The sequence below is a fragment of the Calonectris borealis genome, chromosome 1 (genome assembly GCF_964195595.1).
Source record: "Calonectris borealis chromosome 1, bCalBor7.hap1.2, whole genome shotgun sequence".
Classification (NCBI taxonomy): Eukaryota; Metazoa; Chordata; class Aves; order Procellariiformes; family Procellariidae; genus Calonectris; species Calonectris borealis.
Window position 1 is genome coordinate 212,401,478 of NC_134312.1, and position 26,069 is coordinate 212,427,546.

A 26,069-nucleotide genomic window follows, 5' to 3' on the forward strand; every position below is an offset into this window, starting at 1 on the left:
CTCGGTCCTCCCCCCCCACCCCCGGAGTAAGGAAAAGCGTCGAATAATCCTCCTCCGTTCGGTGTGTGGTCTGGTTTTCTGTGTCGTCATGCAGACAGTACAGAGACGGGGGGTCAGGCGGGTCATCAGAATGCTAATAAGAAATCTGATTGATGAGCCGGTGCCTCGGGGATGAATGGGATACTTAATTAATGACTTCTGCTCTGTTTAAGAAAAAGTTTCCCTTAACTCCCATCCCTCTTTTTCTGAAAAAAAAAAGAAAAAAAAAAGGGAAAAAAAAAAAAAGAAACCTCTATAATCCCAAGTTTTCCAAACAACATAAAAGGAACTTCAAAGACAGACATGGTCAGTTTTTATGTGTTGGGTTGGTTCAGTGATTCTTTCCTTTCTTTGTTTACAAGGGCAGCCAGGCTTGATTCCAAGGCTGAAAAATAAAAGGCCACATTGTTCAACCAGATTCTGGATTTTTACGAGAAATTTCCTCCTTCCCAGTAGGGCAATTAACTGCTTCATTTCTGGGTCCGCAAGTACCAAACCACCCCGCCAGCCCTGTGAAACTCGGCAGCCTACCGCTGCCAAAACTCGGCTCTGCTTCGGAAACAAGACGTGCTATGGAGACACTATTGTCCCGTTAAAAGCTAACCAGCGAGCCAGGACTGGGGTTTTTTGCAGGGAAATAAAAGCCCGTCGGGGAAAATACCTGGTAGGCACTTAGCTTAGGAACATCAGACTGTGTATTCAGGGCGACTCGAATGGGATTGCAACCCAGCAATTAGCAATGAGAAAACAGCAACAGTTTCAAATGATCTCTTCCGGATTGATCTGGAAGGTTATTTCATGCTAAATGAATAGCAGCAGGAAAGAAGATAAAAAGGGGAAAACAAAAAAAAAAAAAAAAGGAAACCCACACAAATGAATTTTTTAACTCTGAGGTCTTTTTTTAGAAACCGGCTCAGCTGCGGCATTCAGGGCAGAACAAGCTGCTCAGTATCAGCGCCGGGCAGATGGGAGATGGCAACGAAGCAACGCGGGTGGCGGATCGAGCCCCGTGCGCCTCCCACACAAATTCGGCCACTCCCAGCAGACAGCTCGGGCCACCTCCTGGGCCCAAACGCCGCGACACGCGGCCAGGCCCACAGGTTCGGCAGATTTGCGGGACCTCGAGCACCTTGGTGGACCCAAGCAGGGAAGAAAGCGGCATCCCTCGGCCTCACGTGGGCTTCACCAGCCCTTCGCTTGGGTTTAAGGACATCCCAATTGCTAAGCCCATTGCAAGAACATTTCAGTGAGTGGGAGCTGCTCATGCGCTCGAAGTTAAGCGTATATTTAAGTGCTTGGTTGATCTGAAACCCATGGGAGGAAGAGATGGATCCTGTGCCTGGCAGCGATGCTCAGCCCGGGCTCGCAGGACCTGCAGGCTTGGATTGCTGGAGCTGAATTTTGATGTTGATGTCTCGTTTTTAACTTCTCCTTGCAGTAATCCTGTGTGCACGTTTGACATAACCTGCAGATCTGTTCAGCTGTAGCGTTAAATACAATTAAAAATCATTTCTTTTAAAAAAGTCAAGAGACCCTGAGGACACAGAGTCTGCATCAGTCTGAAATTTGGGCATGGAAGAAAATGTGCCAACTCCAGAAAAAGAAATGGCAGGCATGGCTTTAACCCGGCAGCCTAGTCTACTGACTGTTTGTAGCTCTCAAAAAATAGTGCATGAATTTTCTAAGTGAATAGACACCTGCTTTAGCCTAAGGGTTTAGAGCACCAGTTACTCCCACCAGCCTCACTGGTTAAAATCCCACTTTTTCAAATCCCGCTTATGAGGGATTTAGGAGTCCCTCATTTAGGTATTTCATTACCTAGAAAGCACTGACCTATTTAAAGTGATGGGAAAGTTCAGAGTCGCCTTCCTCCCGCTGATCTGGACCGGCTGCAGCCGTGATCTTCTGCTTGATGTTATCCAAGAGAGGAACCCGGCGGCAGCAAAGCAGGAACATAAAGTGCCCAAATATTCTCATCTGGGACCAGTGTGGCCCACCCAATCATTATTTTAGGGAATTTGAGTGAGTCCTGGTTTATTTTTAGCCCTTCAGCTCTTTCTGCTCAAGGGGTTAATAAACAAACAGGCTTTAAACAAGTCAGGCAGGAGGAGGAGGAGGAGGAGGAGGAGGAGGAGGAGGAGGGCAGAGGTTTGGGAATGGAGCAGGTCTCTGACCCTCCTGGGGACCTCGCTTCGGACACACTGGCTAAAGGAAAGGGAAGAAAAGAAACAAGTGAGAAAAGACCCGCCAAGTGATGCTGGGCAGCCAGGAAAAAAAACCCAAACCAACATTTACCACCCAGAGCTGATTTGCATTTGTATTGGGCACTTGGGGAATACGGATAAAACACTCTTTATTTTTCAGGGGAATTCAGGGAATATCAGCAGCAACATCCATGCATAAGCACAAAAGGGAAAATAGAAGTATTTTGGTGATCCTGTTCTTAGGCAGCGACAGTGATAACATCAGAATAACGCATCTCTCACCCCTTTTTCATGGGTCCCGCCAAGAAAAGCAGCACAGGCACAAAATTACCGTCACTTCTGGCGGTGGCACGTGTGGGAGAAGCCAAGGAGGGAGGTTAGATGGGGGTGGATGTCACTAGCAATTTATTGCTAAACTGTGAACAGGAGGAAGGGCCCGGAGTCTAAAACTAACGTCAGAGCCCTCCGTACCTCCTGTGGTGCTCTGTGGCCCTCCTGACTGCCTGCTGGGCACCGGTAGCGTAAAAGCAAAGCAAAACTGAAAATTGAAAAAGAGCACTAGCCATACACTGAAAAAGGCCACAGAAAGAGGAGTCATTTGTGGTCACTGAAACATTTTCTATGGCCGAACTTCTTCTCAAACCTCAGGCTGTGGCTGCTCACTGTGGGTGTAGGACACACTCATCGATCCTAGATCCCCCTGGTTCCCAGCTGGAGATCCCGTCTGCATGTGTTTCATAGGACCATAGAATGGTTTGGGTCAGCAAGGACCTTTAAAGACCATCTAGTCCAACCCCCCTGCCATGGGCAGGGACATCTTTCACTAGATAAGGTTGCTCAAAACCCTCTCCAAGCTGACTTTGAACACTTCCAATGATGGGGTATCCATCCAGTTTCAGGACTGTCTATCCCTATATCCCCTAAATACATTAAATGCCTTCCTGCTGGACTTCTGGGGTCTCTGCTCTGGTGGCTTTGCAGGTTCAGGGGCACCTCTCCTGGGCAGATGGACATCTATCAGCTGCTGGACCTCTGCTCTAATTAAAACTTAGTTAAACAGCCATCAGAATTCTACCTAAGCAGTGAAAAAACAGTGAATTGGCCAAAGTTGTGACAGATGGGAAAGAGGAGCCACCCTGCATGCTTTGTTTTCTGATAGGAAATGTGAAGACCGGTCGCGGGCATTGCTCTGCTCTGTCTGCACTGGGGAGGTGACAGCCTTCAGACTGTGCTCCGGCAGCTCCCGATCCAGCAACACAGTTATAATTTGTTCGACGCTGGAGCCAGCGAGTCTCGGTACAGCCCTAAGAGCTTTGTTGGATTGTGGACCCAGACAGCTCTGCAGATACACCCGTGCTCACTCCTCGCATGCCAGGCACTCCCAGTGGAGGATGAACTGGTCCACCAGTGCCCTGGCCCAGGGCATTGACTACCACTGGGCAGCTCCACGCAGCTTCTTTTTGCTGCACAATTTTGTGGAGATTTACTCATTTTGCATTTTTAAGGACCAAAGAGAACCACTGAGTTCATCTCATGCCCCAAGTCAACGTGTTGATGCTACTGCTCCTGTAACAACCTCAGCCGGAGGCCAGAGTGATGCCACAGGAGGGCTCCATGCACAACAGTCGCTTCCCGGTCACTGGTGGTGACCTATCTCCCATGCACACGGTGGATCAAATGAGGAGATGGGCCCACCACCTCAGGTAGTGCCTGAGGCAACAGCCCGGCTCTATTACCGCGTTACGGGAACAGCTCCGAGGCAAAATCTCTTCTGCTATGAACCAACATCTGCTGTTTATCCCTGAGATAAGGCCAGGAAGCCTTCTCTGATCCTTTAAATGTCCTTGAGGAACATCTACCCCCATTTTTAAATAAACTATGTGATCCCTTGCATGAGGAAGGGTCAAAACCAGGGAGGTTTTGCTTGTCTGTTTGTTAGCGGTGTGTACCAGATGAAAGCAATGTAGTAAGTAGCCCTCTGCTGTCATTTCCTAGCTGAGAAACAACTCACAGGTTACTTCAGGCTTGATTCACTTCAGGCTTTGCCCACGTAACTCCTTATTGCACCTTTGCACAACCCTCAGGCCACATAGAGCTTCAGCTGGGTGAGAAAGGGCCACAAAACCTAAAGCAATGATGTAAAATGGTTTAAAATTGCAGCTGTGGCAACACTACCCTGTCAACACCGGCATCTCCTGGCACCCACGCGCAGGGGTCCATCCACATCGCAGAAGACGTTGCCCTCTACACCCGCTCTCAGGTTTTATACACGTCCTCCTCATCCAGGAAGTCTCCATTCACAAAAAGAAGTTCCCAAAGGGAATTTGCTGCCAGTTCTAGATGTTTCGGAGGATGGGGGGTGGGACGAGAAGGAAGAGACTGAGATAGCAGAGGTCGAGCCCCTGGCTTACTCCGCTGATCAAATCCTGGGCTGTGGCATTACCTTCCTTTTCAGCTGACCCAGTTCGAGCGCTGTGACTCCAACTATTCCCACGCCACGTCAAAGAGAAGGTTTACATTGTTCACTGGATATTAATTTAAATTATTCTGGGGTGCTTGGAAACCACCTCCCCCCCATTCAGTCTCCATGGGGACTATCGCAGAGGCTGGGAGATATCAATGGGCAGCCACTGACACACCGATCTTCCTCCCCTTCTGCTGCAAACTGCCATGAGCAATTTTCGCTTTCGAAGGGGACACATTCATATTTCACGGAACGACTTGCTAGGATAAGGTAGACAGACAGATTTTTTTTTACTCGTTAGAGACCGGTAAAATATCCTATTAATACCATTTTCGATTTGTCCCCTAGGTTCACACGCTTGTGTTGTGGTTCTTTTCTTCACATCAACATCCTGCTGCTTGTTGATGGTATTAATAATACACCCAGCGGGAGGCTGTGCCCCCCGGGGGCCGGGCTGTCTGAATAATTATTGAATGACATTAGGGTTGTTCTGTAAATTACTTTGTGACCCAGGAATTCAGCAGGTTACGGCTATAACTCAGGCTCTCGCACTTGATTGCACTCGCCTCCCGCTGCCCCGACATTTATTAGTCTAGTTTGCGTAGCAAGTACTGACTTCATCTGTTGGGAGGAAAGGTGGGAGCCTCCACACTCCTCCAGCATGACCTGGGAGGGCCTGGCCTCTTTTAGTGGCCCCCATCGTGGTGATTGAGAATGGAGGACTGGTCTTTGCAAGGAAATAACATCCTTTGCTTCCTCGCCCATCCTCTCTGGCACATGGTGAAATGTTAAGGGGCAGCTGAAGAGCCCAGTTTGCACCTTTGGACACATCAGCAGGCTGCAAGCAGGGAGGAGAAGTCTCATTCCTTTTGTTCTGGAGGAGGAACACTCTTTTTTCTCCATGCATGCACACACACACATACACATTTCATGGAGAGGGGACCGCCGTTCTCCTCTTGGACCAAAGGGATGGGGCTCCGCATCACCAGAGCCTGCCTCAGCCAGGAAGCAGGGGATCTGTGGGGTGCTTGGAGAAACACCAACAGCATTAAACACAGCAAGGTGTTGAGTGGCTTCCTGTTGAACTGATGGGTGTGCAGGTGTGGAAGCAGAGCTCTGGGTGCTCAGGGAAGCCCAGTGTTGAAAATAGTGACCCATTGGACTGTGCCTGCCATCACTCCTGAACCCCCCCCAGCATCTGCCCAGATGTACTGGTTAACTTCCCCGGGGGTGGTGGGCAGCCCTGGAGCACCGCTCAAGATTTGGGCAGCGATATGACATGAAAAGGTTTTATAATTCATCCTGAAGATAAACAGTCAAGACCTCTCTGGTCTTATTCAGGTCCAAATTCCTCCCTTATGAAATGGTGGTAAAATACCTGCGATATAAAAACGGTCATCCAAGGCATAGTTCTCTCAGACTCATCTGACCATATGAACCACCCTCCAGAAGAAATCCTTTGCTGCTTACAAGGAGGTAGCCCAGGCAGCTCTTCCCCCATCCCATTTATTCTGGGCAGTGCTTAACTGTTAAAGCTGTTCCACCGTCCCTCGCAGAAATGACGGGGTTCTGTTTTCATTGCAGCCTGGAGGCTGTGGTGACTGAATGTCACTTCTAAAGCTCATTTGTATGACGTCAGGCGTTGCAGCAAGGCACATCTGAAAGCCCTGCTGTACGTCAGGGCTCTGAGGGCAGAGGGGCATGGGGCTTTCCTCCCTCGTCCTGGCAGCCGGTCAGATCTCAGCTGCAGAATCCATGGCAGAATTGATGTAGGGATGCAGACAGCAAGAAGGCGGTCAGGAATGATGTCATCCTTTCAGTGCTGCAAATATTTTAGAGAACAAGTGCTTTCAAGACTAGTCCAAGCATATCTTCTACACAGAGATAAAAAAGAAATCATGTTCTCAGGTCTCAAGTTCTTCTTTGGCATTTCTTACTCTTGCAGATGACACCAAGTTGGAGGGAGGAGTTAATACACTCAAGGAAGGGTGTCCATTCAGACAGACATGCTGAAGGAAGGAGACAACAAGAACCCCATGAAATTCAACAAGAGCAAGCACAAAGTCCTGCCCCTTTGGGAAGGAAGGACTCATTGCAGTGGTGCAGTCTGGGCACTGACAGCCTGGGGAGCAGCTCCGCAGAAAAGATCCTGGGGGTCCCGGTGGACACCAAGCTAGGCATGAGCCAGCTGTGTGTCCTGGCAGCAGAGAGACCAACGGCCTCCTGGGCCATATGAACAGGAGCAGAGCCAGGAGATCCAGGGAAGGGATCATGCCCCTCTAGTCGGTGCTTGGTGACCACAAATCAAATGCTGCATCCAGTTTGGGGCCTCCCAGTGGAAGACATTGATCATTTGGAGCAAGTTCAGGGGAGGACCACAGGGATGGCTGGGGCTGGAGCACTTGGCCTGTGAGGAGAGGATGGGTGAGCTGGACTTGTTTAGCCTGGAAAAGGAACAGCTTTGGGGGCACCTAACAGCAGTCTCCAGTGCCTATGAGTGTCATCAAAAAGACAGAGCAGGGCTTTTCGTGATGGTGCATGGTGGGAGTATAAAAGACAACGCACATAAACTGGAACAAGAGGTTCAGATTAGGTGTGAAACTTTTCCACCATGCGGACAGTCAAGCACGATGCCCAGAGAGGCTGTGCAGGCTCCGTCCTTGGAGGTTCTCAGGACCCAACTGGATACATCACTGAGCATCCTGGTCCGACCCCGTAGCTGACCCCGCTGTGAGTAGGAGGTTGAACCAGAGACCTCCTGAGGTCCCTTCAACCTAAATCATCCTACAATTACTGATTGTACAGCAGCCTGCCAGGGAGGTGCCAGGGCCTCATCTGTACAAATTGCTTTCCCCTTCTTCAGAAAATTCAGAGTCTGATACAGTCTGGAACTGGTTTTTAGGTTGTGCACTAAGTCCTTGAATACTGCCTCTCTCCACAACAGAGAACCTCACCCCAACTCCACGGCTGGGGTAGCCAGACGAGCGCGTAGGGCTATAGCTCAGTGCCTGTCTCCGTGAAGAGGACACATTGATGTTGAGGTACCTCTTTTCCCTGTGCTGCTCTACTGGGAGACATGCGTTTCACTCAAACTGGGAAAGGCGCAGCTCAATATCCTTTTCCTCCTTATGTGCTGGTTTTGTGGGTGTTTGGATAACAAATTGCAAAATGCAACCTGTTTGCCTCTGCTATAAAGCCAAACCCACGTGCTAAAGAGTCCCAGAGCCACTATTTGCTTTGTTAAATACTTCGGCAAGGTGGGGGGTTCTACCCATCTTGCTAACTATTCTATTGCGGACAATAGAATTTCCTAATGTTTCTAAGATCTGTGTATCCAGATGGGCACAGGGAAATCAAAGATTCACAAGCACAGACCTATGAACAATGCCAGACTGGTACCAGCCGAGGTCCAGCTATGGCTGCATCCCATAGCATCACCCCTCGGTGTTGTCCTCCCTGTCTGAGCACGGCCGTTTTCGCCCCTGCTCAGATGTCACCCTGTAATAACTTGTCAGCAGGTCCAAACCTTTCCAAAGGGTTGATACGGAAAACGTGACCTTCGGAGAATTCCCCAAAGCCGTGGATCCGCGTGGGAAGGGCTGCTCACCCAACACACAAAACCAGGCAGGGTCCTGTCATCCAAGCAGCCACGAGCAGCTTCCCCGCATGCTCAGAAAAGAGCAAGCGTTTCTGTATTTCATGTCGCGGGGGACGTGGTTTTGCAGGAGGGCAAAAGGAGGACCCTCTATTCAGGTCGCAGTCAAAGGGAGCGGAGGGTGCTTGGCCGCCTGCCGGAATTGGCCCCGTATTGGTTACACCCCCAGCTATTTGAGGAAAAACTTGGCCTCTCAAAGCTCTCTGCCTCTCTCCTGCGCTTTTGTATTCTCTAGAAGGTGAAGCGTAAGGGTATAAAAAGCTGCAAACAAGTTCCTACCTCTGGAGACCAGGCATTTACTTTAAGAAAGAAAGACCAATTGCTTCCCAGAGCATTGTCCACCCACATTAGAGAAAGGATTAAGCAGATACATTCAGCTATTCTAACAGATTTTCTTTAAACCTTGAATACGCCTCTCACACTCGGTAAGATAATCACATTAGTTTTGTCATTAAAAGATCCCTTTTATAGAAAGTACCTAAACAGCTTAAACCACCCAGAGAGGTCGCATACATTAGAAAACAACAAGACAAACGGAAGGGATTTGCTATTCCCGGTCTCAGTGTTTCGCTGCCCCTACTTTCTAAACTGGGGGATTGAACTAAAAGATTTTGCAAATCACCAGCGGAGGGGAAAGCCCCCGAGAGCTGGGCAGCAGCCGCCCCCGCCTGCCCCGAGGAGCCCTCGCTCCCCACCGAGGAAACGCTCGGATATAGCACTAAGGACTATGGAAAATACATTTTCCAGTCTGGAGATGCTCACGTGTTACATCCAAAGCACCCCAACAGCCAGCTGGCACCCAAATGTTCACATCTGGCACCCAAACCCCAACTGCAAGATAAGCAACAGCTGGTGTAGTTTATTACTGCCTTGGAGAGCACAAACACAGGGTGCTCCACGCTAAAGGAGCACGTTCTCGCTTTTCGCTGCTGTGGGCATTTGCTGTCTCACCATCGTGCCCCAGGACCGGAGGGACCTCCAGCGTGGGGCTGCAGAGGGACAGAGCAGGTGCCACCTCGGCGAGGCTCAGAGTAGCAATACAATTAGCTGTTAGCATTGTAACTAAAGCAGTTTCTTCATTGGGCTTGTATTCTTGAAAGGACACAGAGAAGCAAACTGCCCTAAAGCACATGCACCAAATAGTTTCAGATTTGCTGGGGAAAATGAGTTGGGCTGGGGGAAAAAAAGGAGAGGCTGACTTGGGGCTTCACCACTCACACCTCAGCACCTGGAGGCAGCGCTGCGAAATCCAGGAATCAAAGTAATATAGAAGAACAAGTCTATTGATGTCAGCGGAAGCTGCAATCAGATGCCCAGCATCTTTAAAATGATAAAATAAGGGTTTTTTTGAAAAGGGGGAATTTTGAAAAGCACTTAACTACTGTGAATTTATCCCAGATATCATCCTCAGTTCAGATCTTTTGCCATTGCTTCACTGCCCAGGTAAACACACGGTAACATACATTTTCTAACCTGCGCTGCCAGTTTTTTAGTTTCTTACCATGGACAGTCTCAAAGAAGCTGGATTTGTAAAGTCATTTTTGTAAGGCCAAGACTTTGGTTTAAAAACACACCAAGAGGCTAGATTATAAAAAAACCTAGAGGCTACAGTAGTAACACCTAGTGCTACGCTAAACATCAACACCAATGACGCTGTCACAGCAAACGACAGAGACAGAGGTGTAATGGGATTCAAACCAACCCCTCCAAGTGACCATTTATAAATTATTCCTAAGGAGTAAAAAATCACACACACACAGTTTCAACTTCAGAAACATTTCTAGTTTAAGGAGCAGCAGCATATTTTGGAAGGATGAGACAAATGTGTTACTCGCCCAGCTCTGCAAGGACCTATTCTATTGTTCCAACATAAGCACAAGTCTGTCCCCACGGTGGTCTTTTAGCAGAGGTAATTCCCTTCAAGCTGGTTAAGGCTGTGAGTGCAAGTATCGTCATGTCACAAGTCTGAGCGGTTTCAGACATTTTTAACCCAAACTACCACAAAAATCTTTCATTTTTTTCCTCTGAACACATGGTTTCATGAATGCACACCCCCAGTTACGGCATAGTAACGATGTTCTCCTGAATCAACAGGGGAGAGCTTGGAGCATATGATCTCCTGGGTTATTTCAAACCCAAGTTTATGGCTTTCATAGCATCTTCCTGCTCTCAGAAAGACACAATGATTCCACCGTTAATCCTGGAAGGAGCTAAAATATCTGAGTGTCAATGTGCAAAGCCTTTAACATAGAGAAAGCTCTTTAGGTCATTCATGATTCTTTCCACTCTTTAGAGAACAGATTCACAACCCTTTTTAAGAGCAGAGGTAGAAAAAATTAATCCCTTTATTTAAAGCATACTGATATTTGTCTGCAACATATTTGGTGGGCAGACACTATGGGAGACAAAACTTGATTCTCACTTTGCATATACTTTCCCTGTCATTTAGAAACCATGTTCCAGGTTCCTGGAGGGCCCTTCCTTTCTATAGTCTCCTTTGATGATGCAGCGTTTGATGATCTTCAAAGTGAGAATTACCTACAAACACAACCAGTTGCAGAACCTATTGAGCTCCCCCCCAAGACTCTGCAGCCTCAGCCCTGGCCGATTAACTCTTTGGGCTACACAGCCCAGTTAAAACCTCCACTTGCCAGGTGAGGGAGTGTTTCGGATCCATCCACACAACCTTCATCTCACTGACACGTAGGAAGTTTGCTTGGGACCGCAATAACACAAATGGATTTTTTTCCCGTTATAGCTAGCTTGATTGCATTCAACATGGTCACCTATGGAGAACAACCAGTCCACACACCTGCTCCTCACCAGGCAGCTAAACCTCTGAAATGAGAAACTACCGAAGAAGTGCAGACTCATCATCTGACACCTTGACTGCTGTGTCTAACCTGAGGATGACCTTAACTAGCTGTCCTCCCACTCCACCAGAGACAAGCACAAACAAGACAACGTTACGGGCAGAACTCCGAATCTGCCAAGGGATAAAAATCCATGTCCTTGCAAAACAAAATCCAATTCCAGAAACTCACATTTCATTATTTTAACTCATTTTTATTGATACAAACTGCAGTTTCACCAGTAAGATTCACACTTTGGGCAAATCATTCATTCTTTTTCCTCCCACATTTTTTCCAATGAGTAGGAAACATTTTTAAATTCCAATCATTCATGACACGTGCCAAGGACATACATAAGCCTTAGATGAAGTATGGCCCATCCTCACATACCTGGAAAGGGAAATCAGCCATTTTCCATGGCCCATTTTGTTCTCACCTGCATGAAACTAGCAGGAGAGGTAACGTTTTAGATGAGGTAGCCAAACACCACAGACAGTCCCTCGGCAGCATACAGAGATGCGTACATACATTTTAAGACAAAGTCTGAATGCTTAAGGTAAATAAGACTTAAAGTTTCAACTACTCAGCTTCAGGGGTAAAAAAGTAAAAAGGAAGAACAATTAAAAATAACAGAAAGCCAGTCACCTAATTCATAAGCTGGTCCAAGCAGTAAGAACCTGTTCCAAAGTGCACTAGAATCAGAGTTTCACAGACAGAAACTGTGGAATAGTAAAATTAGAAAAAAAAAAACCAAACCACCAAACAGACAAAAAACCCCAAAAACCCCAAACCACAAAACACTGAACGCTGTTTTTAAATGCAATTTCTCAAAATTCAAAATGGCAGGGTTTTTTTTTTTCAGATTCATTAAAGGCATTTTTTTTTCTGCTTATGAAAGGAGGGGAAGAAAAAAAAGAAGAGAGGAATGAAAGTTTAGATTTCTTATTCTGATTGAAACTACAAAATGTTTTCCAAACAACAAAGAAGCAGCTGTTTCCTGAGACAGTAAGTTAGCTAGCAGGGGAGAGAGAGAGAGGGAGACACAAGCTGATTACTATATATTGCTATATACAGTGGCTGTTAATTTGGACCATTCACAGCCAATTACATGAATATCCTGACATCTTTCTACATACAACATGGAAGTGTTTTTCCCAGAATTTGCACTCGGAGCAGCACCCTGAGCAATCAGTGGGAGCAGCTGGACCAGGCTCTTGCTTGCAGTTACAAACCATTCATGACCCCCAAATTTATATTTACTCCTGCAGATTCCATTCCTTGCCTTGCAGTAAACCAGGATATTACCATACGTAATTAACACGTAAGAAGATACAATGGTATTTCTAAAAACTTGACTGTAACTCACTTGATTAGAAAACAATCATTTTAATTTGTTTCAAAAAATTCAAGGCCACCATGTCATAAAGTACACAAACAAGAGACTGGAGTATATTTACAGGACAGTACCAAAAATTGGAACTATTGGAAAAGGGATTGCCAACAGCTTTCACTCAACAGGTTTCAGGCAAGTTCTGTGTAGGTCTTCCTTTTGCCCCTGTGGTTCTCTATAGTCTCTTAAGTAATTACCTTGCTCAAGAGCATGAGAGGTTCAGATTGCAGAGTCTGAACATAAATGCCGTGTTTAACACAAGACAAGGGAATGCCAGGAACTCTATTAGAAAGATGATGCACAGGAGTGTTTTAAAAGATAAAATTTCAGCATCGGGTTCGCTTTGTTCCCAGAGGATGGGAGGAGACTGGAAAGAGAAAAGACCACCTGGTGTCTTAGGAAAATACTCAATTATCAGGCATATCATCAAAGCTGAGAAAACTTTTCAAGAGAATTGGAATTTTAAGAGTCTGGAGAAAGAAGCCTTGCCTGAGTCTTTCTGAAATGGAGTTGTCCTTTAAACCGCAAAGAATCCTTTCTGAAGAAGGGCTTCAGTGTGAATGAAGCCAAAGCTGGAAAACGAGGGGACTGCCCCAGCCATTTATTAATGTCAGATATGCTGTCTCATGAATCAGGGCAGTTTGTCTGTTTTGGAAGCCTTACAGAAAGCGCACTGCACCTGGCTTGTTGAGCTCAGCATCAGGCTTTAGGCTGATCCAAGAGGATAGCTGCATTCTGTGTTTTGAATAGTTTGTCCCGCAAACAATTTTTTTAAAAAGGCTTTTATTGAAGAGCCATCAGCAAACAGATCATGCAGAATTTGAACAATACACAGAATGGGGGGAGGGGGAACCCACACAAGGCACAGCCCCAATTATTTGTCACTTCATAAGATCTAGCCAGCACAAGTGTCACATTTGCTCTTCAAGAGAATAGCTTCGAAAGCTTCCTGATTTGAAAAAGCTAAGTGTTTGTGGAGGATACACACATACACAAAATATACCCAGAGTTTTCTTTGGCAACCATCATCACAGTGGCAGATATTTCAGGATTAGGACAAACAGCAAAGGAAGAAATAAAACCCTGATGCAGATTGTGCGTGCTCAGCCAGTTATCAGCAGAGTGAGTCCGGGCCCAGCCCTGACCATTCAGTACAGCGTAGAATGGAAAAGCCACCTAAGGCAGCTTTGATTAATAAGCTGCCAGAAAACTAAGGAAAAGAAGAGAAAAGATATTTACTTCTTTTCCAGCGTTGATTCAAAAGGGTAAGGGCTGTTTAGTTTCTTTACAAACGGCACAGCCAGTTTCCCCATGCCTTCCTTACCTCTCCACCAAACATCACAGTAAGATGTGATTGCTGTTCCTCCATTATCTCCATGCCCCTGCCATGACAGTTTACACCAGCTGAGGATGTCCGAAATTCAATCCCGCTGAAGGCAGCAGGAGTTTCATCATCAACAGCACTGCCATTTAATCCACTGTATATACCAGCAGTCAGGACAATCACCTAACGCAGCGAGGAAGGCATCAAGCCTAGAACAGGAACCCTTTACTTTATGGTAAAGTACAGCATTTGAGAAGAGCAGAAGAGGAAAGCAAGCCGGAGCAGGCATCTCAATCCTTTGACTAAAGTTTACTATCTGACAACGCTCTCCATTTGTCTGCTGCCTGCTTCTCTCATGGGCACAAGCAATGGTTAGCACTGCAACACAGGTGAGGAAGCAGGAGTGAAATGTTCAGAGGACCATGCGATAAGGCCTGGCCCTGCTCCCAGCAAAGCCAACGGAGGTATAATGGCCACAGTTGTTGCAGTACCACTTCAGTGGCTGTGCCTGGCCTTTTCAATCCACTGCTTCATGTAGCAGATTTCCAAGGCTCGAGCTTGCTGCACAGATTTGGGGTCCAACGGGTTGCGGCTGCGTAGGTCCAGGTGATGGGCTCCATCCGGGATCACAATTGCCACGAGGGAATCGGTGATGTTCTGGGTCACCCCACCTGCAGACCACGGGTCCAGGCCACCGTTGCTGTAAGGAAAGAATATCTCATTAGGGTACATCTGCACAGCAGACAGCAGGGGGGCTGCAGCTCACATCAGCATATCCACATTGTCTTTCAACTAGTTTTGCATATGTACAGACAGAAACAGACCTCAGCCCTGTCTCAATGTCTTCTGCCCACCCCTCTGCTGAGAGGAGCCTTCTTGACAGAGGTATGGAGCTGCTAGCAGCTTAAGCAAGGCTTAAGTTCTGTCATTAATTAACTGCTAATTCAGATAATAACCTATAATAGTGCCACAGCCTCTGGAGATAGATCTGCTGCCACCTGTCATTGTCATAAAAGGGTTCCCCTGTATGAAGACATGTCCAAATTCCCAAATCAAACCATTTTGCTTTCCTTCTTCACAGCCTGCCATAAACTAATAACCAAGTGGACACATTAGAGCTGAATTTTCAGGAAGTTCTATCTTTTGTTGTCTCGGCTGTCTGCCAACCTAGTTTTGCAAAGAAATACTCGGACCTTCCGTTAGTCTCCTTATTTCTAACAACAAACAACCATATTAAAATAAAGCTTTTATCCCTCAAGAAACTGCCTAAAGTGACTCTTCCTCTGTGACAGGACAATTTAATGCAATTTACTCCCCCTCCTCCCTCACCCCAAATCAATGAAAGGATTCCTTGCACTGTAGATCTGGCTCCAAATAAAGCCTGGTCCATGGAGCAAGCCAATGGCTGAACTGAGGTGAGGGTTTTGCATCTCTCATTCCTAGCTTTGGACTTGACCCAGTAATCCCTACAACATCTTATTTTCCTTTACCTCAATGTTCTTCCTATGTGTGGTCCATCCTTCTGCACAAAGAAATCGACATCCGTATACTTATGGAACTATGCAAATCTAGATCTGTTCCTCACTTAAAACAGTGGACCTGCCCACAAAAGGAAACATTAGAGGTGGGCTATTGTATGTTAGTGTAAATTTCTAGGAGGATCCAAGAAATTAAAACATCCTTGGACATAAAGAGATATGCAGCTAGAAAAATACCACAATGGCAGAAAATATCAGAAAGAAATAATGAGTAAAAAAGAGTTTTGTAGAAATAAGTAAGAGTAAAAACCTGAACTAATACTTTATTTGTTTCTCCATTGGGGAAAAAAAAAACAAACACAAGTATCTGGAATCTCTATAGTTCTTTATTTTCAGTGATTCTAAATATGACTTAGGAGAAGAGAAACATTTTGTATCTGCAAAACAAAAAGCATACAGAGCTGCCCAATAAGCAAAAAGCATTGGATTTAAAAGGTCGCCTGAATCAGCAGAGCACCTTGGCAACAGGGGGATGAGTTGCTGAGAGACCCAAGATGTACACGGACTTGGATCTTTTCGTCCCAGTCATGTGGAAACTAAGCATGCCACAAGAAAACAACACTGCCTCTGACTTCTCTGGGAGCTTCTGGCTGCGTCCTCTGCGGCTCCTGCCAAATGATGGCACCAGAGGCACTGACGCAATTTGGGAAGTGATACTTGCTGAGAGGAGGGGGGATGGAGGGCTCACCACAAAATAATCATAAGTCTTAACAGTTTTACAGGGTAAGATAATTCAGTACCAACTGGAATGGATTATTTATGTGTTAAAACTAAGCACGCATGTAAGTACTTAGTTGCCCATCTTACAGGACAGGAGTTTCCCAATGTAAACAGAAGAAGTAAAAGAAAAGAAAGAATAAAAAAGTCAGCCATTCCTTTCTAGCAGTGGCCAGGCAAGTAGGGCTTCAGAAAAAAACCTAATGCAAAATATCAGCACGCTAGTCTTGTTTTCAATTCAGCATATTTCCTTGACAGCATAAATAGGGTCCTGCCTATCCCACAGCAAACAGTTCCCTTTCCTATCATCTCTTCAGAGCCTCCTCAGCCCTCCAGCCCTGCCCAGAACAAGGAGCGGTTTTACTCAATCTTAGCAGCACTGTCTGTGCATCCTTTTTTAACATGCCCACTCTCCACAACTGCCAAGTTTCCTTTTCTTCACTTTTTTTTCTCTCATCTTTTCTCTTCAGCCAGGCATTGTTCTGCCTTCTTTCCTTTTCCTCTATACCCTTCTTTTATGGTAACAGTCCCCCCTTCTGCACATAGCTCTAGTATCTCTCAAAACAGAGCCTTCACTTTCTGCCTCTCCCCTGCCAGTACAGAACTGGATAGGTGGGTGCCCTAACTTAGAAGCATACAACACAGGTGTGATCCATCCAGATTGAAAAATATCAATTTTTAGATGGCACACCAAATTTCATACTGTCTGATATAACCTGGGCTGATTTTGACTATCACAGTATGTTGATGACGAGACACTACCAACCGCTACAAGCTCTCTGCCACCATATGCATGAACAGTGTTAAAATGCCGCTTCCACCACTGTGCAGCACTTCCAGACCAAGTACAGAGCGTGTTACAGTAAAAGCATCAGGAGTGGAAATTGATGGAAAAGAAAGGGCAAACAGGGCTCTGAAAACCCCAATTTCCTCAAACTAGTGTTTTAATAAAGATGTGCTGCCCAGGACAGGCAAGTAATATCTGCCTACAGCCTAAGTAACCACTCACACACTAGACACCTCCAAGAAGGTACCAAAGTGGCAATGGAGATTCCTGCGCTGATACCATACAATACATACAATACATACAATACATACAACACGGCGTGAATCTGCAGAGCGATGCACTGCTCACAGAGGGAGAAGCAGCAACACCAGTTCAAGCATCCTGGCCAAATCCCACTGCGGCGGGATAAAACCACCCTACAGTGGTTCTCTTTAGATGGAGTATTCTTCCCTTCCTGTGCTAAACTGTTGTGCAAGTTGCCTGACACTTGAAACACAGTGCTTTTTACCCCACAGGGAGCCACATCCCCTGCTAAACATAGGGATATTTTTTGTAAAGCACTCTGCAATGTTTGAGGATAAAAGACTCTTATATAAAATGTACAGTGTTGACAATGTATTTGTTTGAAGAGAAACAACCCAGCTTGAGATCCAAAGCTTTGTGTGTACAGCACTACTTCATTCATTTGGTTGCTTTCAAGCTTTTCTCATTTCAAGCTCCTTCAGCTGGCATAAATTCTTAAACACTTACTTAGATTTGTTTGCTTGTCTATCGCTTACAAAGCAGAATTCTACTGTACAGAGCTGTGAAGCCTTAGAAATAAGCAACACTCTGCAGAAATTAAGTAAAACCAACAAGTTTTCCAAAAAAGGGTGGAATTTCTCACTCTAGAGCAGATATCCTGCTCGGACAGAAACAGCAAGAGACAAACAAGAGGAAAGCAACAGGCCTTTGGAGCCAAACAGAACAATGCTAACAGCTGAAATCCAGAGAATAATCCCCAATTCAGATGAGGACTTTCTACTTTTAAAATACACACCTATTTTCCAAGTTCAACAGACTAATTCTGAGTTTTGTTTAAAGAAATGGCAGGGTTTTTTTTGAAAAGGCCTTGCACAATTTTAACCAGAGTACAGAGGAATATATATCCAGGAGCTGCTGTCAGTGGGCAATCAGTACAGCAAGTCAGAACTCCTGAAGCACAGGCTTCAATGGGTTTATTAAATGCCTCCCTACCATGAAACAACCTAATGAACAGCCAGTACTTGGCTGTTCAAAATTTTGAAACTCACAGCAAAAGTATCTTTAAAGAAAAGCAGAGTTTAACCTTAAAAATAAGGAAAGTGAAGGCTGAGTAGAGAGCAAACAGCATGCACCCATTTTTGCACTAGACTCAAACATTTCTATCACTTTTTGTCCACATACAAAGATGTTTCACACAAACTTCTGCTGTATTACCAATACGCCTTACTAGAATGGAAACATCTCTTTGTATTTGGATCTTACACAACTTTTTTGAAACTTGTCTAATTACCACTAAAAGAAAAGGGCAATTGGCAGTGACAGGAAAGCTCCCCAAGTTACTTCCCTCTCTCTTCTGTATCAAAGGGAAAAAGGAACATCACGCCAGCCCCTCCACAAGGATATCACCCAGAGCAACAATTTTAGTGACTGAGATCCTGTGTTATAGCTAGAGCTTGTTTAGCCTTCCCTTTTATGTGGAAGAAACAGTGCTTTGGCGTCATAAAAGCTAGACAGATTTACCAGCATGGGAAACCTGGACTTTGGCCACAAGATAAGAAGGAATCCACATGGGAAAAAAATTACATTTGGCAGAATCCCAACCCAGATTCTTCTTTTAGAGTCACACAAGCCGTGACAGAACAGTTGGCTTCTTTGGCCACTGCAGATTGACCATTTTACTCTCAAGAGCAACACAAAGCATGCCCATCATTTATTCAGCTGGAGTGTTGGAGACAGGTCCTTTTGCTGCGTAGGGCAGGCTATCTGCACTGACAACCCAAACTGGTAGAAGACTCCACTCTAGAAGCTGAAACAAGGCTCACCTGAAGACAATGTTGCTGTGTGAACTGATGTTTTTCCCTCCATACATAGAAAGAATCCAAGAGGGGCGAGGCCTCACACCCCACACCTTGTAACACTCTTCTGAAAGTGCATCAAAGTCCCATTTCTGAGGCTCGAACATGTCATTGACGCCATCTGTGCACATGGGCATCACCATCTCAGTGCAAGCCTGAAAGAAAGAGCAGGGCAACAAGATGTATTCCCGGGAGACTGTCCAATAGCTGTTAGTGCAGTATTTAAACAAAAAAGCTCAAACAAGATTTGATCAGTAATTACTGTCAAACTATTATAGAATCATTTAGGTTGGAAAAGACCCTTAAGATTGAGTCCAACCATAAATCTAACAGTGCCAAGTCCACCACTAAACCATGTCCCTAAGCGGCTCATCTACACGTCTTTTAAATACTTCCAGGGATGGTCACTCAACCACTTCCTTGGGCAGCCTGTTCCAGTGGTTGACAACCCTTTCAGTGAAGACATTTTTCCTAATATCCAATCTAAACCTCCCTTGGCGCAACTTGAGGCCGTTTCCTCTCATCCCATCGCTTGTTACTTGGGAGAGGAGACCAACACCCACCTCGCTACAACCTCCTTTCAGGTAGTTGTAGAGTGCGATGAGGTCTCCCCTCAGCCTCCTCTTCTCCAGACTAAACAGTCCCAGTTCCCTAGCCGCTCCTCATAAGACTTGTGCTCCAGGCCCTTCACCAGCTTCGTTGCCCTCCTCTGGACATGCTCCAGCACCTCAACGTCCTTCTTGTAGTGAGGGGCCCAAAACTGAACACAGGATTCGAGGTGCGGCCTCACCAGTGCCGAGTACAGGGGCACGATCACCTCCCTGCTCCTGCTGGCCACACTATTCCTAATACAGGCCAGGATGCCGTTGGCCTTCTTGGCCACCTGGGCACACTGCCAGCTCATGTTCAGCCGGCTGTCAACCAGCACCCCCAGGTCCTTTTCCTCTGGGCAGCTTTCCAGCCACTCTTCCCCAAGCCTGTAGCATTGCCTGGGGTTGTTGTGACCCAAGTGCAGGACCCGGCACTTGGCCTTGTGGAACCTCATACAGTTGGCCTCGGCCCATCAATCCAGCCTGTCCAGGTCCCTCTGCAGAGCCTTCCTACCCTCCAGCAGATCAACACTCCCGCCCAACTTGGTGTCGTCTGCAAACTTACTGAGGGAGCACTCGATCCCCTCGTCCAGATCATTGATAAAGATTTTAAACAGAACTGGCCCCAGTACTGAGCCCTGGGGAACACCGCTCGTGACCGGCCGCCAACTGGATTTAACTCCATTCACCACAACTCTCTGGGCTTGACCGTCCAGCCAGTTTTTTACCCAGCGAAGAGTACACCTGTCCAAGCCATGAGCAGCAGTTCCCCCAGGACAATGCTGTGGGAAACGGTGTCAAAGGCTTTACTAAAGTCTAGGTAGACAACATCCACAGCCTTTCCCTCATCCACTAAGCAGGTCACTTTGTCATAGAAGGAGATGAGGTTGGTCAAGCAGGACCTGCCTTTCATAAACCCATGCTGACTGGGCCTGATCACCTGGTTGTCCTGTACGTGCTGTGTGATGGCACTCAAGATGATCTGCTCCATAACCTTCCCTGGCACTGAGATCAGACTGACAGGCTGTAGTTCCCCGGATCCTCCTTACAGCCCTTCTTGTCAATGGGCCAGAACAGATACCAAGCAAAAATTTCATCTTTCACACTAACTATTCTCTGATACCTTAGTGATACTAGCTAAAAATGAAAAACAAATTATATCGTGGAAGCAACATAGCCCCCACCATGGCAATTAATCTAACTCACAGTCTGTTGCTACTTGTCCCCTTTCCCATGTGCCCTCAGAAGCAGGCAGGGAACAAGCGGCAGAGTAGATGTGTTGTTTTGATGAGCCCAGCTGCGATATTCTTTGTTTCCCCCCTTTCTCAGAGGACAACTTCTGAAGCCTGCACATCTCCTGGGGCTGTCCCGAACAAATACATAGGAGACAGTAGCGAAGAGCAGATGGTCACAACCTGAACATCAAATTCTTAACACCTTGCTTCTGGAAGCAGCTGCCCTGCTCCTCAGAAGACAGACTGTATGTCAGTGTGTTGCATGTGCTTAGTAAATGGGATGGAAAGAGCAGAATGCCCTGGACCCCTTACCACAGCGATCTGTATTTTTGCTACCTACTTGATGGGAAAGGTTGGGTCTCAGTGAGCTACAGGATAAAGAGCTTTAGTTGAAAGAAATCAGTATCAACATATCCTGACATATTTGCTTGCACAAATTCAAGTGGACAGCTGGGATGGGGGGGATTAGAAGACCAAGGTGCTGCTGCTGTACATCATTTTCAGTCAATATGAAGAGCTGAAACTCAACAATTAGCTAGATAATGAAGACACAACCTAAACCTCCTGGGAAAGCTGCTTCTCTTTTGTGCCTTGCCCTCCCCATTACAATCATACTTGCTTAATGCTTACATTTGTCATCAGTACATCAATTACATCTGGTGCAATATATTGACAGTTAAATGACTTGACAATTCTCATCAGCTCTAGCCCAAAAAAACCCTCAAGTTACAATTTAGAAAGGATAGAGCGCATACCTGATAGTACCAACCCAACTCGCCCAGATTCTTTGTTGCAGTCTCAGACATGTCTAAGCATGAGGCTTCTCCTGAATAATTGTAATATAAATTTACTGCCTGAAAAACATTCTGCAGCAACAATTTGTCAGAGAGACTGGGATCCTTCAAGAACTTGCAGACTTCCTGCAACGAAGACAGAAGGGGGGGGTCTAAATCTGTAAGAAATAAGATTAATGACACCTGACAGGATATCAATTTCTTTTTGAAGTACAGTCAGACCACTTCCAGAAAGTGTCTTTCCATGCAACGATATACCCTGAGCATTATCATAAAAAACAGTATCCATTTGCATGGTGCATGCTATTATGAGGAACCTGAAACTTTACATTTCCCAACTAAAACTTTAAAACCAGTGCAACCTTAATATTTCATTCACCAAGCTTTTCAATCCATTTCCCATTCTTTAAAATAGATAACACTTAATAAAGAGTATTTAGCTCCTCTGTAATGAAAGATAACACATGCAAATATATAATAAAGAAGCTCCGGGCAGAGATTGGGGTTCCCTGCAGTTTGCCGTAGTACAAATGAAAACATCCATGTAAGGAAAGTTCTAATATTTTTAAGTCCTTTTATACAGCAACATGCAAAACTCTTACTTCTTCGTGTTTGGAAAATATGAGGTAGTGGAACAAGACACTGTTTTGCCAGTGAAAAATTAAGAGCAATCTCAGGTAGAGTTTAATTCAAAATCTTAACTGTGGACACAAGTAGTGGGGAAAAAAAGCACCAAAACAAACAGAAAACACAAAAGCTACTGCCCCAGAAAGTTTTTTAATCTTAAAACATTTTTTTAAAGCAACAATATTCTCTTTGGCAAGGCCTTCTCCTTACCCCTGCTCCCATGGAGTTGGGACTAATACAAGAACAGTGAAGGGTAAAAGCTGTGAATCTGAGCTCCCAGCCCATCGGAACAATGCAAAATTACTCTCTGCAAGGAGCAAAGGATGCACTGCAACTCCAACACCGTTCAAATACAGGCGCATAGGCACACAGGGACAATTCACATGGCCAATGCAAATTGTGCATCTTCCAAGGAGTGAACTTACTATCCTTCCCTCCCCCGTATAATCTTTTCCCCTCGTTTTCATTGTGGAAACTAGGAAACTGATCCCTCCCTTGTTCCCCACAGACAACGTCAGAGCACAGCTTCCACATTTTGCCGTTCCAAGTAGGTTTTATGGTTTGGCTAGCTCTGCCATCAGTTCTTAACTCAGCAATTAGAGGCTTGGAAAGCTCCCTAATTCATGCAAATACACACTGCGGACAGAGAGCAGAACAGAGGGCTGCAGACAGCCCTGTATCTGAAGCTCAGACTGCGTGGTAGAGACAAGAGATCAGTATTTCTAAGAAAGTACTGGCAGCCCACAACAGAGAACAGATTAAGCAACATACATATATATCCAGCTACTCAAACAGATTTTCCCCCCCTTTCTCACCCTCGGAGTCAGATTAGAGCTTCTGTTTCAGAAAAAATATCTGAACAGCTTAAATAACTCAGATTTCATACATCAGTTTGTCCAGACGAGCCACAGTCTTTTCTATTTTAGGTTTTGTGCTGGTTTTGGCTGGGATAGAGTTAATTTTCTTCACAGTAGCTAGCATGGGGCTATGTTTTGGATTTGTGCTGAAAACAGTGTTGATAACACAGGGATGTTTTCGTTCCTGCTGAGCAGTGCTTACACAGAGTCAAGGCCTTTTCTGCTCCTCACCCCACCCCACCAGCAAGGAGGCTGGGGGTGCACAAGAACTTGGGAGGGGACACAGCCGGGACAGCTGACCCCAACTGACCAAAGGGATATTCCATACCATATGACGTCATGCTCAGCACATAAAGCTGGGGGAAGAAGGAAGGCAGGGACGTTCGCAGTGATGGCATTTGTCTCCCCACATAACTGCTATGCGTGATGGAGCCCTGCTTTCCTGGAGATGGCTGAACGATGGGAAGTAGCAAATTAATTCCTTGTTTCGCTTTGCTTGCACGCACAGCTTTTGCTTTACCTATTAAACTGTCTTTATCTCAACCCATGAGTTTTCTCTTTTTCCAATTCCGATTCTCTCCTGCATCCCACCGGGGAGGAGTGAGCAAGCAGCTGTGTGGGGCTTAGTTGCCGGCTGGGGTTAAACCACAACAGGTTTATACCTCAGTCAAACAGAGACAGCATGGACAGTGGTGAAGGTGAGCACATTTCTTAGGTTGTGTCAGACTGATAACAAAGCAGAAATAGTTTTCAAGGTGTTCATAATGCCCTCTGCAGACAGCCACATAGGACAGATGAATGTCCCTCCCCTCCTCCATCAGGCAGCTCTACACAAGGGAAATTTTTAATTTATATTTAACTACTGTTTAATAGCCAAAAATTCTAATATTTTATCTACTTACTTGCCATACACAGTAACCCAAAGCCCTGCAAGAAAATTCAGCCAGGGTCTTAAAAGAATAAAAACACTCCAAGAAAACAGGAATCTTGGAGAAAGCACTGCAGATAAACAGAACCACAAAAACAGTGAAGGTTTGCAAGTGTGAAAAGTGGTTCTGCTTTGAGAAGTGACCCTGCAAGGAATACATTTGTGGGGATCCAAATTTCCTCTCTCACTAGTTCTCCCACATCAAAAAGGACATAGGCTCAAAACTCTCTCTTTACTTGCAAGCTCTGCCAGCTAAGCATGGCATCAGAAGCTCTAATTGCATGTTCTCTTTGTGCAACATTTCTGCTCCTCAAGAACAACTCTGCAGGACAGCTGAGTTTTTTCAGTCATCCGTGGCACTTTTCTTCTTCTGGGCTTTTGATGCAACCCATTAGCCCTACAAGTGGCAGTTAGTCAACAAACCAGTTGATGCACAAGAAGATATTGCCTTGGTTCTCTTTTTTCAGCCATGTTGGTTCTACAGAGCCAAAAATAAAGGAAAAGGTGCAGACTGAGAGAGAAGGAGAGAATTAGTTAAACCAAACGGTCAATTCTACAAGACATTAGTTCTTAGTTACCTGTATAGGCCAAGCTGGCAGAGGCTGCAAGAAGTCAGCTTTATAGGGATAGTTCACCATAGCCAAGTTTATCCATGTTTCACTCAGCCAGTTTTTCAACATAGCAGCATCCTGAAGATTTTTTAATGGACTGCACAAATGAAATGTGCTGGAAAGCCACTGTAAACCCGCGTCTTTAATTAAAAAAAAATAAATTAATGTATTGTACCATTAACATATAGGTCAGTTGTGCTGCTGCTAAAAAAATATTTCACTTAGCATAACTAATCTGGTGAAATTATTCCACATACATCCAAGCATAGCAGATCAAATTTTAGTCAGCACCTCTAACTGAAGGGAAATACAATCTGCATACTTCAGCGTACGGGTATGTCACAGCTAAGATAACATTATCAAAAAAAAAAAAAAAAAAAAAAAGAAAGACAGATTTACAAGACATTTGGCATTTTTTTCATAGGAAGTAACGTGAAGGTGCTCTTCTTCCAAAGAAAAGAAAACTTCAAACCAGCTAGCTGAAAGGAAAACTTCAAACCAGCTAGCTCACAGTGCAAGGACTATTAATCGACAGATCTCTTGGGACTCTCCTGGCCTTTCCTTTCATTATTTTATCTGGTCTAGAACTCGTCCAGTTCAGCTTCCCTGATTTTAATTAGCTAACTTATCATATCAGGCTTTCTCTTTAGGACACTGAACTCAAGTAGCAAGATTTTTTTTTTTAGATTTAATTCCTTTGCTATACAGTGAGCTCATCTGATATAGAATCATAGAATCATTTAGGTTGGAAAAGACCCTTAAAATCGAGTCCAACCGTAAACCTAACACTGCCAAGCCCACCACTAAACCATGTCCCTAAGCACCACATCTACATGTCTTTTAAATACCTCCAGGGATGGTGACTCAACCACTTCCCTGGGCAGCCTGTTCCAAGGCTTGACAACCCTTCCGGGGAAGACATTTTTCCTAATATCCAATCTAAACCTTCCCTGGCACAACTTGAGGCTGTTTCCTCTCATGCTATCACTTGTTATCTGGGAAAAGAGACCGACACCCAACTCATTACAACCTCCTTTCAGGTATTTGTAGAATCATGGAATCATTTAGGTTGGAAAAGACCCTTAAGATCGAGTTCAACTGTGCCCCTAGCACTGAATCCATAAGGATTGCAGTGATTTTCTATACCTGATTGCCTCTGTTGGTATTTAAACTATTTTTATTAGAGTAGCAACTATCTGGCCTACTTTGTCAGAAAGGAATACAAGCCTTGAGGTTCTGATCTGGAGTCAGCTCCTGTCTGACCTTAGGGATGTTTGGACCTGGGTTCTGAATCACACCAGGTATGAGTGAAGCTTGTGATCTAACAAAACAGACATTTAAAAAATAATGCTAAGCTC

General features: G+C 45.4%; 1 protein-coding gene across 10 annotated transcripts in view; it reads right to left on the bottom strand.

Moving 5' to 3' along the window:
• Positions 1-14,020: 14,020 nt before the first annotated feature.
• The window catches only part of PRCP (prolylcarboxypeptidase), a 34,963-nt gene continuing 22,914 nt past the window's right edge, over positions 14,021-26,069 (bottom strand). For 7 of the 10 annotated variants that reach the window (XM_075140184.1, XM_075140194.1, XM_075140185.1 and 4 more), the window contains 4 exons: positions 24,679-24,851; positions 21,650-21,814; positions 19,037-19,224; positions 14,021-14,628 (listed from right to left, as the gene is read on the bottom strand). In XM_075140184.1, coding sequence (XP_074996285.1) covers positions 14,424-14,628; positions 19,037-19,224; positions 21,650-21,814; positions 24,679-24,851 — 731 coding nt within the window. In that variant the 3' untranslated portion in view covers positions 14,021-14,423. Of the gene's footprint in view, positions 14,629-19,036; positions 19,225-20,865; positions 21,023-21,649; positions 21,815-21,877; positions 23,625-24,678; positions 24,852-26,069 lie in introns of those variants that run through there. The other 3 variants (XM_075140187.1, XM_075140186.1, XM_075140192.1) reach the window with 3 other exon arrangements.